This window comes from Centroberyx gerrardi, chromosome 14 (assembly GCF_048128805.1).
Source record: "Centroberyx gerrardi isolate f3 chromosome 14, fCenGer3.hap1.cur.20231027, whole genome shotgun sequence".
Taxonomy (NCBI): domain Eukaryota; kingdom Metazoa; phylum Chordata; class Actinopteri; order Beryciformes; family Berycidae; genus Centroberyx; species Centroberyx gerrardi.
In genome coordinates this window covers 6914128-6931802 of record NC_136010.1, presented here as the reverse complement: position 1 = coordinate 6931802, position 17675 = coordinate 6914128, and the positions used below count along the sequence as shown (strand labels likewise).

At 40.8% G+C, this 17675-nt stretch overlaps 2 protein-coding genes across 3 annotated transcripts; both read left to right on the top strand.

Moving 5' to 3' along the window:
• The first annotated feature begins 997 nt into the window (after positions 1-997).
• On the top strand, positions 998-9829 carry LOC139930459 (vesicle-associated membrane protein-associated protein B/C-like). Of its 2 annotated transcripts, none has more exons than XM_071923664.2 (6): positions 998-1234; positions 2720-2872; positions 3757-3860; positions 4412-4492; positions 5078-5209; positions 7596-9829. In XM_071923664.2, exons 1-6 carry the CDS (start codon positions 1177-1179, stop codon positions 7767-7769), a joined length of 702 nt encoding a protein of 233 aa, XP_071779765.1. In that variant the 5' UTR covers positions 998-1176; the 3' UTR covers positions 7770-9829. The 2 variants fall into 2 exon arrangements, with proteins under 2 accessions (XP_071779765.1, XP_071779763.1); XM_071923662.2 differs by having other exon boundaries at positions 5027-5209.
• A 349-nt stretch (positions 9830-10178) lies between these two features.
• Positions 10179-17241, top strand: LOC139930460 (charged multivesicular body protein 4b). Its single transcript, XM_071923666.2, has 5 exons — positions 10179-10486; positions 12497-12674; positions 13471-13585; positions 14737-14863; positions 15859-17241. The coding sequence occupies exons 1-5, from the start codon at positions 10303-10305 to the stop codon at positions 15927-15929; spliced, it is 675 nt and encodes a 224-aa protein (XP_071779767.1). The 5' UTR covers positions 10179-10302; the 3' UTR covers positions 15930-17241.
• Positions 17242-17675: the final 434 nt, after the last annotated feature.

The window sequence follows — 17675 nt, the reverse complement described above, 5'->3', positions numbered from 1 at the left end:
CAGTACAAGGATTGTCGGTCTGAACTAAAAAAATAGCATGAAATAACTTCTCTAGTATTCAATATGAGATCATTGATTAGTATGACATCCACACCTTCAAGACATCCAGAAGAATTCTATTTTAATTATTAAAATCATCCATTACATGCTATTGATGTTTTCATGGTCATCTGCCTATCCTGCTCCCTCTGGGTGAGAAACACACATAGGGAATACTGGAGAATTGAACACGGGCAGAGGTGGTATTGCACGACTCGGGGATTTCTTGAATCAGCTTTGACATCTGTCTTTTTGTATGGGGGTCGAAATAAATTGACTCTTCAACTCCAACAGTGGAAATGGGTGCAAAACTGCGGTTTTGGGAAACAGTTGCTACTGACTCAGCCATTTCATGATTCATATGTGGTCTTGTTATTGTTGTATCTGGCATTTATGAGCAAGAGTTTCTGGTTGATCAGTCACAGATTTGCACTGAAATTTAAAAACTGAGGCTGTACTCTCTCTACTGCATTTCAGCTCAATCAATAGGAACTGACACAATGTCTGAAGAGTATCAACAGGAAGTAATTGACTGTTTTGGGGTTTTGGGTGGATTCCAGATATAGAGGGTACGGTACAGGATGCAGCAGCACTTAGATTATCCAGTCTAACGCCATAGAGTCTAGTCAGGTCCAAACTTACACAGGGCAGCCACTGCAACCAGTCAATGGCAGAATGAATGCCTTGCTCAAGGGATCATTGCCCTTTCTGAATCCCTGTCAGAATATTTCAGCTGAGTGAAGTGGATGTGGTGGGTTCAAATCTGTTGATTGAATACAAAGTAACACTGTAAGGATCAGTATCACTCCCATACGTTAGATTTGTAGCCATGATGATGTGAAAGCTTCATTTTTTTTTTACAATCACGAGACCAGCTGACATCCCGCACGAGCCCCACCCCTCGCGTGACGTTGCACTGCTCCTTCCTTCCTTCCCTTCCCTCTGTTGCTAACGTTAGCATTAGCACGCTACCAGCTGTCGGTGGCAGTCCAAGTGGTGCATTTGTAATCATCCTCCTTCCCGTAGGAAACTGAGGACGGGCTGTATCTCCGGTAGCCAGCTTCACTACCTTACGACAGCCGTGGTTTATTGCTGTCCTCGCAGTCACGACAGGAAGAAACCCCGAAGCTCTGGGACATGGCCAGACCAGAACAAGTCCTGGTGCTAGAGCCACAACACGAACTGAAATTCAGAGGTAAAGGCAGAGGGCAGGGCCTGCTGCCACTGTGGCTTCAGTCAGAGCAGGCAGAGAGCAGCTAGGTAACGTTAGCTACCAGTCAGAAATGTTGCCGTATCGGTTTCTAGGTAACTCAATTAATGTTACTTATTTTGTTAGTTGGTTCACTTTTGAAAATATGTGACAGCGACTGTGATGTACAGTTGTGTGCGGCTTGTACAGCGATTCTTCTCCCTGTAGTGGCGATGACAGGTGAAACGACGCTGTGCGACGATGCTAACCAGCTAGGTAGCATTCAGCGAAATAGCTAGCTAGCTAGCAAAGCTACCTGTCATTGCACCGTCAAGCCAGGCCCGTCGTCCCATTTCTTTAATTCAGTCATTTGCTAACTATGCTCAGTCTTTTATCCACGACTGTAATAGAATGTTAAATGTTGTGATTTGAAATACTCATTAACACATTTAATCTTTATACTATATCAACTGGCTGCTAAGAATGGACTCTTCTAGCATTTTCTACGATCAGGGGGCACTGCTTAGCCTCATCATGCACATTTCACAATATTATTAGCTAGCAAGCTATGTCATGATTGAGAGCTTTACCATTATTCTCACTGTGCAACCTGAATTCTTTGTCAGCTTTTCTATATCCAGGCCTAAACGGTTATGGAATTAGTGGCTGAGTGGGTGGGTCAGGATTCAGGAATAAATATCTATTTTGTTGTGTAATAACTGGTTCGGGTGTGATACTGCTGTAGACTCGGGTCAAGTGATGGTCTAAGGTGATGGGCTCAATAGTAGGCTGTGTATTGATTGATGCAGGCCTTGTATGCAAAGATAAGCCAAGCAGAGGTGCGTACACCCACTCAGTTACTGATGCTCAGGCTAGCAGCATGTCTCCAACTGATTAGAGCAGAGTGAGGTTCTTTCTCAAACACACAAGGTTTGGCTGTTGAAATAGTCTCAATATTCCTAATCTGCCTCATTAAAGATAATAGGGTAGCCTCACAGAAGGACAGTGTTTCAGCAAGGTGAGGGTGATCTGAACCATTGTCAAACCATTAGAAAACATTAGCACCTCCATGTCACAGACACGCCTATCTATAAAGTTTACTACAACATCCAGTCTATCCATATGTGTTTGGCTGAGGGCGGGGCATGAATAGTAATAATAAAAAAGCCTGCACACTATGCTGCCATTTCCACCATTTCAATGTTTAATGTGTAATGTTTACAGCGGGCTCTGTTAACTCCCTCACAGACACATACACACACACCCCTACTCACACTTTCATCCTTGCAGATTCATAATATGCATGCGCTTTGTCAAATTCAGATGAAAGCCTGAAGTGCTCACTCAGTTTGAGTTGTAACTTGGAAACAATGCCATGCACCTAACAAACAAACTAAGTAATTGCTTCCAAACTACCAAGCAAGTGTGGAAATTTACACACACACCTCTCAGTCACTAACACTATTACATGCTTCTTTGTGTCCTCTTCAGGCCCGTTTACAGATGTTGTCACTGCCACTCTGAAGCTCAGCAACCCCACAGATAGAAATGTGTGTTTCAAAGTCAAGACAACCGCGCCTCGTAGATACTGTGTGCGCCCCAACAGTGGCATCATTGACGCTGGAACCTCCATCAACGTTTCTGGTTCGTAACCATTTTTGTATCCTCTTGCAACATGGGTGAGGAGCCAGTTTCAAACCCACAGTGTTGTTAGCACATGGCAGACACCATGGCCATGATCTGCTGAGCAACCAGGAAGCATTTTTGGTTTCTGGGCAACAAAGGAAGTCCTTAATGTTATTGTCTTTCAATAGAATCATATTGCAATGTAATAATGAGATTCCAGTTATCGTGATACACAGTTCTGTTGTCTAAATTAATGAGAAAAAGCAAATACTAATTGAAATCTCACAAAATAAGATCTGAAACAAATTAGGGAGTTTAAGTTTGTTACACTATATATTAATGTGATGAACATCTATTTAACTTGTGATTTTGCATATGTTGACAGATATTGTTGTATATCCATATTGGAATAATTTCTTATGATTATCATGGTGTTAATTTTGTCCGTATCGCCCAGCCGTATCTCTGCAAGGTTGAGGTTTGCAAGGTCACGTCCCATTTTTGGCAGAAGCATACAAAACTTGATGGGATGGCATGGGACCCGCGCTTTAAAAGACAAGTTCAGTCAACTTGAGTTGTGATTTATTTCTCTTCTATTACGTTCTATTACATTTGAATAGAAATGCTTTGGTTAGTCCCAGTTAAGACTTCCTGTCCCACAGTTGTCAAACTACTATCAAACAAATTGACTTAACCTCAGGCATTTTACTCTGCAGTAACTGAGTAAGTGATTATCCAGCAGCAAAATAAAATAAAAGTAATCAGTCCACGAGGAATAAACAGGTCAAGCATTACAGACCTGACGCCTTTCGTTTGGTTGCATAACAGTTATTGGGCAATGCAGGAAGTTACTCTCACCATAATTTTCTGGCCTTCCCTTCTATTATTGTTTTTGTCCACAGTTATGCTACAGCCTTTTGACTATGACCCCAATGAAAAGAGTAAACACAAATTCATGGTGCAGTCCCTGCTGGCTCCATACGACATGACTGACATGGAGGGAGTTGTGAGTACCTGAACTTAAAATTATATTAATTAAAATTAAATATCATCATATGAAAACATACATTTTTCACTAATTGTGTAACTTATGACTCTTGTCTGAAACAACTTGACATTACTTTTTGATGAAACGCATCTGTGACTTTCAGAAAACTTCTATCGCTAGTTGAACCCTTTTGAATATTGTAATTTACAATATTTTGACTGTCTCCATCTGTAGAAAATGTTTTTTAACCCTGCGACAAAGCCATACCAATGATAATGCACTGTAAAATGCCCAAAATGCATTGGCATCAATTATATATAAGTCACCCAGTTTTTTTTTTCAATTCCTGAAAAGGTTAACTTTTAGGAGATGGAAGCTTTCTGCAGGACACCGATGATTGCAATCTTTTGAAGTATCCTGTATGTTATAACTTAGATTTACATGAAAGAAAGAAAGAAGCTGATCTGATACTGTTGACAGCAGACTCACTGGATCAATGAGTTCTTACCAGTTGTCTCTTTGTCCTTCTTTCTGTCTTTCCCTGTCCCTCCCTTTGTTCTTGTGTACAGTGGAAGGAGGCGAAGCCAGAAGAGCTGATGGATTCAAAGTTGAGATGCGCATTTGAGATGCCACTAGAAAATGACAAAACTGTAAGTACAAGCCCAACTCTTAGGCTACCGTTGTTGTTTTCTGTGCCTCTTCAATCATCCAATCATACCAAAAAATTGTATTTTGCTGATTTTGAGATGAAAAGGGAAAAAATTCAGGCCGTGTGGATATACAGTGATGTGATCTTACAAAATCAGATCTTTACAATCACATCTCAAAAATCACATCCAAATGACGTGTGACTGTAGAGTAAGATTTCACATTGCATGTTTCCTCACAGTCTCATTTTTTGCCCCTTTTGCTCAGTATTTTGTTTTCTTCATTTTACTAGCACACAGATAATTTTGTTCATAGAAGCTTTACATACAAATTCACCACCAGCCCCTCAATAAATCTCCCACCCGTCGGCACCGCATTGCTATATCACCCACTACATGCTTTATTTTACTCTTTTATTCATTTATTATGATTTCTTTCTGTTTCTACTCTCATCCCACTCCCTGCCACGTCTCTGCACGTCTCTGCGTCTCCTCCTCTCCTCCTCCGACCCCCCCCCCCCAACTCTCTCTCCACAGCATGAGAGTGAAAGCAACAAAACTGTGTCTTCCTCTACCTCTCCTGTTAAGACTGAGCACTCCGCCCTGCCCAAGTCTGCCAGTGCCTCGCTGGATGACGGAGAGGTGAAGAAGATCATGGAGGAGTGCAAGCGGCTGCAGATGGAGGTGCAGAGGCTACGGGAAGAAAACAAACAGATCAGGGTGAGGAAAACAACCCCCAAAAAATCGACCTTTTCTGCCATTCTGCCTGAATATTTTTAGTTTTATTCCCAAATGAGGTGTCAAGTATTTGAAAAAAGTGACATTCTCTGACAAAATGATGGCCGTCTTGAGAATAAAACGCACTATGGAACAAATTTAAATCAACAGCAATCTCAGGAATCTTGGCTACAAAGTAGTACCATTTTATTTGATTCAATCATCTGCATTTTTTAAATATTGAGCAGTGATTGGGCAGCATGTTTTCCAAAATAGATATATAGCATTGAAATTGGAATGTGACTCTTCAATTATTATGTCTGAGCTGAGGCCTTGGCTCTTGTGCTCCTTGCCACTGGCTGCTGGTTATGTTGATCTAATAATTGAAGCGTATTCTACTGTTGCACTCAGCGTAAGTCACTCTGGATAAGAGAGTCGGCTAAGTGCATAAAATGTAAATGATCCCTCCATCGCTTCAGTTCAGCCAATTTCCTTCTGTTTTTTAATAAATGAGAGTCTGCATCCCACACAGTTCAGAGATTAGGTCGAAAATCCATTGGAAACATTTTGAATGAGGCCTTGTATTAAAAAGCACAAGCTACAGGAAGGCACCATACAGATCAGGTTAAGACGGTGTCAGGAAGGTTCAGTGTCAGAATATTACCCGTCACATATTACTTTTTTTTGGGAGATATGTTGTCCCTTACATTGTTACAGCTACCTACTGATCATTTTTGAGCTAAACAACAAGCGACATTAAGCTACGTGCCTCTGGGAAAGATTAATTAACTCGTTGTAGCGGAGGAAACATCAGGTTATATGATGACTAGCTTTTCTCTGAGGTTTTCCACACTCAAACACTTAAACGCCTGTGTAGTCAAAAACACTCAAATCCAAACAAATCTAGATGCCTGGCAACATTCCTCAGAACTTAACTTAAAAGTGCGTAAAATCTAATTTATCTTAAAATCAGCGTGTGACACTGGAGACAGCCTTCTGGTTGTGACCTCCAAGTTTATTTGGCACCGAAAACAAACTTCATACACCAGTGCCAGGAGCGATGTTCCCTCTTTTGGGGATAAGTCCAACAGTCACTAAACATCTAAATGAACAGGATTTTCTGGCAGGTTAACTCTTGCATGTGCCTCAGTCTCTAATGCGCCTGCTGAGACACACAGATACAGGGAGAGGTTAATGAGGAGCAGGTGAACCGCGTCCTGCTGGTTCCTCCTGGCTCTCCTGCTGCATTCATGCGCACATCGGTTGTACTTTTCTCCAAGTTGTGAAGTCAGACACCGGTCTGGTCTCTGTATTCACGTGCTTTCTGGTCGGAAATAAAAACCAACATGGAGGTGATGAAGCATCTGATTTATGTCTGGCTGCTCATTTCTTTAACAAGAAACATCTAGAGAAGTGGTACCAGTGCCTATGTGAGAATAAGAAGGAAAGGAGACACATTATTACATGATTTATCAAGTTTTAAGTAAGCAGTTGTCTAGGAGGGAGGTACAGTATGTACCGTGAAACATCGCCACCTCTTCTTCCGCCAGTCTTAAAAGTTGAACTGTTCTCTACTTCACAACAGTAGTTTTTGGTGGCAGTTGTTTTACTTTAGAAGTGGCACAGAGCTACTTTGTGTTGTAGTGGCACAGTGAAGAGGAGAAAATGTGCATCAGGCATTAGGGCAGCAAATAATGATTATTTTCATTGTCGATTAATCTATTGATCATTTTTTCGATTAATCAATTTATCATTTAGTCTATAAAATGTAAAAAATTATGACAAATGCCCATCACAAGTCAAAAGTGATTCTTAAAATTGCTTTCTTAGTCTGACCAGCAGCCAAAAGAAACAAAATATTAAATGGATATGAAATGGAGAACAGAAGCAAATCTTATCATTTGTGGAACTGCAATCATCAAAATTCGAATCAATTAATTTTCTGTCGATCGATTAATCGACTAATCGTTTCAGCACTATCGGGCATGTAGTTGACGTTTCAAAAGTTGTATACATCGCTTTAACCGTCATTTGTTTACACACCTCCCATGCTCACCTTTAATTTTCCCACAAGACTTGCCCTCTAAAAGTCACATCGACACATCATCGTTTTTACTGCTTTTTACTACCACTGTTAATGTGTACTCACCTGGTAATTACGGTATTTCCGACAGCACTTGAAGGCAGCAGTAGCCCAGTGGAACAGAGGGCAGTTCTCTGTGATGCAGTGAATCCTGAATCATGTTTAGCCGTTGCATGATGTGAAAAATAGTGGAAGAGGCGGATGGTCTGAAATTTGTGTGTATGTTGTATGGGGGGTTGACCAATGCCATGTTTAGAGTGTGTGACATCATCTCTGACTCCTCCCCCCCCCCCCTCTGTACGGCAGGAGGACGACGGGCTGCGGAAGAGAAAGGTGACATCACTGGCCGCTCCCCACTCCTCTTCCTCCTCCGCCATGGCGACCACCGCCATGAGAGATGAAGGCCTAAGCACCCGCGTCCTGGCGCTCGGCGTGCTCTTCTTCGTCATCGGAGTCATCATCGGCAAGCTAGCCCTGTAGAGACAGACGGACAGAGCACAGTGACAGACGGACGGACGGACGGCATGCTAGGGAGGACAAACGACGACGATGGGGATGTCTTCTGGGTTTTTTGTTGATTTTCTGTTCTCGGGTTTGTTTGTTTTTTTTGTTTTTTTAGCATTTAAGGCAATATCACGAAGGTTTGTCAGAGTAGAGGATGAAAATTATTTAATGTGTAAAAAATAAAACGAAGGAAGGCGATTCAAGTTAACCCACGAGTGAGAACGTTTTCGTCACAGGTCTTGCCTTTATATTTTTTTTTGGAAATAATCACCATCTCTGATCTGTTCTTTCCGTCCATCCTTCCTTCCTTCCTAAACCATCTTCCCCGACTTGCACAGATAACGATTTATGGTCTGTGGGAGTGGCTAATGCTGTGGTTGAACGTCTTCAAGTCTTTCATTGATTCCTTATCGACTCTTTAGTCTTCACATTACTTAATCGCATTGCATAACGAGGAGACGATCCAAAGTTCCTCTCCTAATAATCTCTCTTCCACTTGATTCTGATAATGCATAAGGAGAGGAGGGGAAATGCAAAGGGATCAGCGAAAGACTTTTTCAGATTCAAACTCTGTGTATTGTCTTCTAAACAGTATCTGGTTAAAAAAAAAAAGAAGAAAAAAAGAAGTGAAGCCAGTAGAAGCCATGCATTTTTTTTTGTGTGTGTGTGTTTTTGTTCATTTCGCCTCCTGCAGGAAGGCAGATGTGGCTGTGTGTGAATGTTTTAACGTGAGGAAACCACAAAAACGGTGAATCGGAGGCAGTTGAGTTTTAGCATGATGGAAGAGGGAGGGGTGGTTAAAATAATACAAATCCTGTCATCCAAACAGATTTCCTGTACACAGCAGAAAAAAAAAAATGGGGGGTGTTAGTTGAAAATCCACTTAAAATATCAATGATTTCAGTCCCAGTCAGACCCAACCGACGAGCCAGTAGGTTGTTTATTTTTTATTTCAGTGAATCCATATTTTATTTTGCCCATTTGTAAAATTCAGATTCATCACATGGACTTTAATTCATGCTGCACAGTGAAGTAGGTATAATGAAAAAGCATACAAAGTTGTGTTCAAGGCATCAGATTTGCCCGCTTAACACTTCGATTTTCAGACTGTTGATTTCTTCCTCAGGTTGAGAGAAAGAGAGAGAGAGAGTGGCATCAGAAAAAAAAGACTTTATTTCCCCCCTTATCTTAAACCAGTGGACTTGTTATGCAAAACCAACTTGGACATTTACAATATATAACAGTATATAACGATAGTTTTGGCCGCCTCGTTCAATTCTGCCCATGGAGTATTGTAGTATTTCCGTCTTCTAGTGTATTACAGCAGTTGTTTGCTTTTTTTCTTATATTACCATGTAGCCACGATGCTTCTGTTGTTTGTAATATTCAGATGCACTATATTCAAGTGTCCACTCTGCGTTCTGCATGGAATGACCTGGATTTATTATTATTATTATTCTCTTCTCTCTTTTTTTTGTGTGTTGAAATTATATTATCCAAAAAAAAAAAATCAATTACTGTCATTTTTCAAAAGGGACCATCTCGAGTCTAGTTTATTGGTTTGTGTGTATGTGTTTTTGTTTCTTTTTCGTTCATCTTTTTTCTGTTGTTTCCTTTTTTTGGGCTTGGTGGTTGTTTGATAACCAAGACAGTATACTATCTCGGCTATCAAGCGACCATCTAAGCCCACTCGGTTGTAAAAAAATAAAAAAGAAACTGTATTTTCCGTTGCCTGAGGGAGATCGGGGAGTGGAGATGTGGGCGGCTGGGAGGAGGACTGACCTGTGAATACACACTACATTTTAAAAAAAAGAAAAACGCATCAGAGCTTCAGACCACACATGCAAGAGACACAGTCACACAATGATGTAACCACAAAGTAATTGGATACTGTTTTGTATGTACATAAAAATAAAAATGACTTAAAAAGATAACTGGCAAAGTTATTAACAAAATGTAGTAAAGGAAGAAGATAATAAAAGCAACCATCATGGATCATGTAGCATCATAATGAATTAAAATACATAAACCCCCAACTGTCTGCTTTTGTGGAAAGTTTACTGATTTGTTTCTTCTCGTTTAGTTAGGATTTCTGTTATTGATAAGGGATTATAAGTCCTGTGAGTGTGTTTGCATGCGTTTGGTACATAAGGCTGCAAAAATATCAAATCAGATAATAGAATAGCATGATACAATTTCTATAGGGAATGAATCTCAGCTACTGCAGTCATTTTAATCGTTCAAGCATGTTTGTAAATGAGTAAAGTAAAGTATCAGTATTGTATCTGATAGTACTTCAGTTGTCCAGTAGACGGAGACAGAGAGAGAAAGAACAACGCCCACCCACCGAACAACATGACGTCATTGGGCCTTATCCAGGAAGTAGAAAAAACATCAACAATTCAGGCCAGGGCGAAGTGTCACTGTAGCCTAGTAGCTATAGGTAGATTTTTTCCACGCGTATTTCGAAGATTTTTATATATATTTTTTGTGTTTTAGCGTCGCAGACATGTCATTGTTCGGTAAGATATTTGGCGGAGGAGGAAAAGGAGGAAAGGGACCGAGCCCGCAGGAGGCGATTCAGAAACTCCGAGAGACAGAGGAGATGCTAACGAAGAAACAAGAATTCCTAGAGAAAAAGATTGACCAGGAACTGATCACCGCGAAGAAAAACGGCACAAAAAACAAAAGAGGTGAGATATTAAGAGCGGCGTTATTTACTAGGTCGTTATCAAATCATCCATGTCGCCAAGTGAGCTAGTTAGGTGACAACCCAAAGCTAGATATTAGCATGTTAGCTAGCGTTAGCTGCTAACTTTTCCTAGCTGCCGTGACTGTTGCCAGGCTCGCCCAACGTCGTTTTCTCGGCCATTCTTGACACCGTGATAGGTGGATAGGTGGCTGGGTGATTGTGTGCGTGTTGATTATCTGATTTGATCAACTGGTGATTGATTGAGTACCCTTCTTTTACGCTGACGTAACGCTAACCTTACTTGTTAGTTATCTTCTAAGATTCAGATTCAGATAAAGCTTTATTTGCACGAATCAGGTAGTATTGAGTGTTGCCAAAGCATATTACAATAGTACAGGATAAAATAAGATACAATACAGATGAATATCGTATCTTATCTCGCTATGACATCTTTTCATGATCATTGTGATTGATTAGTGGCATTTTTTTAAATTGAGGATCAAAAGGCTGAGAGGTGGTGCAGTAATAGCTTCAGTTTGATCTATTATATATATATTTTTTACTTTAGAAGTAAGGCAGACTGGCTGTAAAGATATCATTAAGAGGTTATGACACTGTAGTCAGAAGTGGGTGTGTACCAACACATTGGAAAGTCATGTGTTCAGCCGGGTAGAGACCCTCAGGCCTCCAGAAGTTCCCACTGCTTCCTGATAGAATATTAAATAAGATAGTGTTGCCAGGCAACAAAAACAGCGACCTATCAGCTAACACCGCTTTAACAGTCACTTATAATTACTTGTATCACTTCCACATCTTATATGAAGAAAGTGAAGAGTCCCTGAAGGCTGAAAAAAGTCCCAGACAGCTCTTCAGACACAAGGCCTTTGGTCCAGCACTTGGCCTGTCTGCTGTGTACTTTGCCCTCGCCCTGATTATTTCCTTCCCCAACTCCACAAAGGTCGACAGGATGAGTCAGCGTGACGTTTCACTGCCACGAGCTTCCATTATCAGCCCTTTAACTTACATCATGGTTGTGGTCATGTGACTGATGACCGATGAGTTTCTACTTTTCAGTTTTTACATTCCGTCTTGCCAAGTACCAGTCATATCTTTCTTTTCACTGGAATCATATTGTGATGATTTGGTGATTTTTTTTTGGGGGGGGGGGATATTGTGACACAGTTCTGCTGTCTAAATTCATGATAACAAGCTAATTTTATTTAAAAACTCAAAATGAGGTATGGTAGGAATATTATTAGTTTTGTTTCACATCACACGTGACATCATTTGGTTCAATGGGATGAACATTAATTTGATTATTTAACGTGATTTTCTTTAACATTTTTTTTATTGATTTTAGTTTACTTACAAAGCATCTTTACCAATGTATAAGTACAGACAAAAATTAGTATAAAATACACACAGAACATATAAAAACAACAAAAACAAAATCACACAGGTATATCCAACGCATAAAGAAGAATATTCATTAATATAACAAACTTGCCCAAAAGCCACCTTTAACATGCATACGTGAGCCATGTTGTGATATATATCAATATCGAAAAGAATCCTTATGATTATCGTGATATTGATTTCAGCCATATCGCCCAGCCCCATATCAAGCCATCAAGTTTCATCCTTGTAATTCTAACTCTTCCCAACATGTTAGATTACAGCTGAAGATAGCGTTTTGTTTATGCTGCGTTCACGATGACACAACGAATTAGGAAGCTTCCAGCCTTGAAGCTACAGGGATAAATATGAGGAAACTGCCATCGCAACAGTCTGAACTGAGGCGTTGAAAGTTGACACTGCACATGTTTTACCACCAGTTCAGGCTGTCATGACATTATTAGCTCTAAGTTCGTTTGAAGAGAAAACCCCTATGATTCAGCTTTTTAGTTCACTATCACTGAATTACATTCCTTCTCATCTATCTTTCTTTCTTTCTATCTGTCCATCCATCCTATCTCCCTCCCCCTCTCTCTCTCTCTTCTTCTCCCCCCAGCGGCTCTGCAGGCCTTGAAAAGAAAGAAGCGGTACGAGAAGCAGCTCGCCCAGATCGACGGCACGCTGTCCACCATCGAGTTCCAGAGAGAGGCTCTGGAGAACGCCAACACCAACACTGAAGTGCTCAAGAACATGGGCTTCGCTGCCAAGGCCATGAAGTCCGCCCATGCAAACATGTAAGGAGACGAGAGAGAGAGAGAGAGAGAGAGCGCTCGCATCCTGATCAGTGATTCAGTTGCTCACACCTCGATCTATTGATTGATCGAACCGAATTGAAAATCTTGCCTCCATTTTGACACGCCCCATATATACAAATAATCATCAAAAGGGCTTTTAACTGTTGTTACGGTAGACTACTGCTTCTTGATTTCCTAAATTCAAGGACAGTGAAAGAGGGTTCAGTCTTTAATTCAGCCACAGAGAGAGAGATACAATGTTTTCATAACAAAATACAGGCAGTTTTGACCCATATACAGTAATACCTCTCTAATCCAGATCCATCTGCATTCCTTTTGGGCATTTGAACCAGTGGAATCTCTGAATAACTGAAAACATTAAAATATCAGGAGAATATATAATAAAAACAGGTATTCACACATGCTCCAAAAAGCCGTTGAAACACTTCCAATTTTATATATCAAAGAGAAAACTCCATTGATTGCACATGTAGCGTATTTCTGCATTGCTGCATACTTTATGCAGCGCTATACCAAGTTACCAGAGTCTGTTCAGCTAAATACGTTTTGCATGAGGGTCATAATGTTGCGTTCCTGCTGCTGAGTGGGTTTAAGGTATTTGCGATGCCGTGGGTTTGGATTCGGCTCACAGCAAATGTCACAACATCCTCTTTCTCTCCTGTGTTTTCTGTCTCTGCTGTAATGCTGTCTTGTAAAGCAGCGCTGCAGTAGGTTTTAAAATAACAAGGTTTCACCTGTATAGAAACATGAACCCCTCTCCTGATTGTCGTTTCAGGGACATTGACAAGGTGGATGACCTGATGCAGGACATCACAGAGCAGCAGGAGCTGGCCCAGGAAATCTCCGACGCCATCTCCAAACCCGTCGGCTTCGGAGAGGAGTTCGATGAGGTCCGTAACACTTTTGAGGAATTTTATTTACTTATTTATTAGACATGGCGAAGAGTCGTGTTTTTTTTTTTTTGCTTTTCTATTTTTTCCTGTATTTGTGTGTATGTTTCAGGTCATACACCTGCTTTTAAAGTGTTTATGTGTTGAATTATAGTGCTTGATATGACTTTATATACAGATGCTAATTCCAGATCCCTTATTTTGAGAATCACTCTAAATATTGGTTCGGGCCAAACTGACATCATACACCCTTCACACACTCCACCCAGAAATATTCCATTCTTTGTTCAACATGATGGATGACATCACACTCCAGACCCTGATGTTGGTCGTTTTGTGACCCTTGTTGACCCGTGTGTTTCCTGGGTCTTTAGTCCGGTGTGAAACAGGTGATAGTTATAGAATAAACCCGACTTTTGAATAGTTGTATTCATGGATCAGCCTCACCACAGTGATGGCATGCAGTCATCCCAGGATGATATTGCAGCAGTGAATAGGCGCTTTCTCAAATTCCCAGTCAAGAGACTTGGTGAAGTAATTTAACGCTTAACTGAGATTAATTAGGCTACTCATGTAGTGTGGAGACACACAACATTTGGACCAGATTTAGCCCCAGTTAGGCCGTGACACACTAATTTTGAATATTGGGACAAAAATCTCCTCTCATAGTTTATCTCAGAGGTTTTATTAGAACCCAAATCGTGGAAACTTTGGTGTTTATTCAGTTTAATTAGTTTAGTGTTCATTCTCACTAAACTTTAAAGTGGTAATCTGTGACATTCTTGTTTTGTTTTTTTATTATTTTGGTGAGATCTTTGCTGTTATGCGCTCATTGCTGTGGTGTTTCTGCACTGCACTTCCCAGAGATCACCTGTCAATCAAACAGTGTGGGCGGGACTGGGACGTCTTTTTCCTTGGATTTTCTGTTGATGAAGTTTGAGTTTCTGTAGGTGGCGCTCTTAACTACCCAGTTCTTCTTCTGTTTATTCTAAACAAAATGCTGCTGCTGCTGCCAGAAACGTAAATCGCATCACTTCCTGTGCGCCAGAGGATTTTTCCCTGGAAGGACCTACAAGACTCTGGGTGTTTAGAACAGCAAACATAAAAGCAGTGGAAGTTCATATTGTTTGTGTTTGTCTCGTCTCCCTCAGGATGAGCTGCTGGCGGAGCTGGATGAGCTGGAACAGGAAGAGCTGGACAAGAACCTGCTGGAGATCGGAGGGACGGAGAACGTCCCTCTTCCCAACGTGCCTTCCACTTCATTACCTTCCAGACCTGGTGAGAACCTTCTGACAGGACACGACAAAGATTTGTAGATGTTATGTGGCAGAGGTTTACTGTTTGAAACTGTTTACAATGCTACCAGGCTTTGTTGAGTTTACATCACATTTATGAACTCAGCTTGAGTTAATACAACATTTTTGGTGTTAAACCTGCACTGGGCAATTTCACATATTAGCAGCTCCAAATGGCAGCGAGACATAACTGAACTTCAATACCCAGAAATCCTGTAAGGTGAAGTCAGTAAACTGCACACAGCTCGCTCATGTTCACCTGTTTAGGAGTTTCGATTTCACTCTGAAGTTTTGAAGTTTTGCAAATTGGATGAATCGACAGGGTCTCAAGTAGCTCTTCTCTTTAGCAGCCCCACTTTGTTATTTAGGCTGATAAGACGGGTGTGTTTTTGCATAAAAATCTGCCTAGTGCAGCTTTAAGTATTGCTACATACAGTATGCTGGCAAGCCAGCCATCCACAAGGATCATTTTTGCGTGAGATGTACACTTATTGTGCATAACCCTTCTTTCATCTTACCCAAAATGACTCCTAATGACTCTATAAAAGTTGTCTGTTTGGGGAAGGAGGATCATCAATCAGTCTTTCACTTTATATAGTATTCACATAGCAATCAAAGGTCTGATTATGCAAATGTAGTTTGTTAGCAATTGTATTGACTTGAAGAATTTTGTTTTCCGTTTCCTTTTATTGTCACATATGTATTCCTACTGTCTGTATTGCACCAGAACATTGACCAAAAGCCCCAGAACTAAACTTCAGTTCAGCCCGTACACTACAAATCAAAACAATGTGATATTTTGGGTGGCAGTAAGGAAGGCCGCCAACTTCCATATATGCAGGCACCAACTCGCCCCAAGGATGGGTGTTGGAAACTAGCCAAGATCAGCTAAAAATACCACGATACAACACAACAAACAGTTGGCTGCCATATCTACCAATTCATTCAAATCGCTTTATGTTTCTTTTCCCCCTCCAGCCAAGAAGGACAAAGACGAGGACGAGGACGACATGGAGGATCTACAGCGCTGGGCGATGGAAGCCATGTAATCGCAGCGTCAGCCACATCACACCTGCATCCGAGAGATGAAGAAGAAGAGGAAGAAGAGAAGAGAAGAGGGAATGAATGGACTTCTAGGATATTGTGTATGGGTGTTGTGTGTGTGTCTGAGGAGAGAGAGCTGACCGTCTTCTACATGTAACACTACAAAAAAAGGCAAAAATGCTGTAGAGTTTTTTCTCCCCTTCCCCCCCTAACCCAGAGACCCCGGGTGCTCGGTGAAAACGAGCATGTCAGGGTCTTTAATATCGAAGCTATCATCGTCCCTTAATATTTTTACCCTTGATCTGAATACAACAGTAGCACTCCACGGCTCTTGTACCGGGCAGATCGGTCGCAGTCGCCACAGAAATCATATTAGAGCGTAATATTATGAGCTCTGTGGCGCGATAATTAAATTATTGTCAGGCTGGTGTCGGGCTGCGGTGTCGACGTCACTGAATGACAGGGGGAAATTTCATGAGAGCTAAAAAAAAATCCTCAAAGATCTATTTCCGACTCATACTTTACCTGTATTTGTGGCGTTGAACTCGCTGGATGATGTTTTTGTTTTGTTTTGTTTGTTTCTGTCAGAAATAATAATCCTAGCTCCCTGTTTTAGTTAATTGCTCCTGAAAATAGGGCAACAACTGAGCATGCGCTGGATGGTGAAGAAGCTATGAACTGTCTGTTTTCCAGAATCGGTTATCTGAACCTGTTTGTTTTGTTTCAGGCTCTACGTGCTTTTTGTCCCCTTCCCCCCCCCCCCTCCTGTCGGCGTTTCAACGACTCCCGCCTCCCCTAAAAAGCCTTCTCACCAGTGGTTCTTGTTATTCGGTGTAAATATCCCTACTGTTTCTTTTCTATATATATTTTTGCCGTCACTGAAAGGTTCTCTTCATGTTGTGTGAAGCATGCAACAAACGGGAAATCACAATCCAGATCACACACCGCACGGCTAGAGCAAGAGAGATATATTAACCTAACACCTCCATCCCGTCGTCTGTCTGGGTCTTTCTCATAAGGGGTCTTTTGTTTCGAATTGTATAATGTTTAAAATAAAAATTAAAAAAAACAGTTATGTCACACCTTATTAACCGCATCCAGAGGGAGACGATTGGTTTATATAAGATTAGATTAGTGGATCTACAACATGAGCGGTTTCGGATTTGAAAGATTTAATTCCTTTTTAGTTTTTCAAAATCATGATGTACATTTTTTACATAGAAAATATGTAACACAAGGACGGACAAGCATGTTTGCATTTCTATGTTTTATTTATCCAGATGAGAATATTATTTGGAGAAATCATTAAAGTTTTCAATTCTTTTACTGTAGTGGAGGCTATCTTTCTTTTCCTGCCAGTTTGTCATCGTCTCATATCAGTATAATTACTCAATGATAAAGCTGTTATAGTTTTATTTTAAGCTGTTTTTGTTCTTTATATTGTGGGATAGGATGAATGTTACAGGCAACACAGTGTGTAACATGGATTCTTAAACTGTTTCAACAGTTGTGGTTTCAGGCTCATGGTGTATAGTTGTACCTTTGTCCTGTGGGAACCACCTAGAAACATCATCAGGCTCCCAACTGAAACCATTATCATGTTCCAGCATGATACAATGAAAGAGTTTATTGTGTGTCTTTCCTCTCTGCCACCGCTGATGCATAACAGCTTCCACATTCAGATTTCTTATTCAAATCAACAGAGTCAGATAAACATAAAGGGAAATATATAATATAAATAAAATATAGAA

Coding starts and splice junctions, on each gene's coding strand:
- LOC139930460 (XM_071923666.2), top strand. CDS start 10,303: ATGTCATTGTTCGGTAAGATATTTGGCGGAGGAGGAAAAGGAGGAAAG. Junction 12,675..13,470: donor AAGTCCGCCCATGCAAACAT/GTAAGGAGACGA, acceptor TTGTCGTTTCAG/GGACATTGACAAGGTGGATG. Junction 13,586..14,736: donor TCGGAGAGGAGTTCGATGAG/GTCCGTAACACT, acceptor CGTCTCCCTCAG/GATGAGCTGCTGGCGGAGCT.
- LOC139930459 (XM_071923662.2), top strand. CDS start 1,177: ATGGCCAGACCAGAACAAGTCCTGGTGCTAGAGCCACAACACGAACTG. Junction 2,873..3,756: donor AACCTCCATCAACGTTTCTG/GTTCGTAACCAT, acceptor TTTTGTCCACAG/TTATGCTACAGCCTTTTGAC. Junction 3,861..4,411: donor TGACTGACATGGAGGGAGTT/GTGAGTACCTGA, acceptor TCTTGTGTACAG/TGGAAGGAGGCGAAGCCAGA.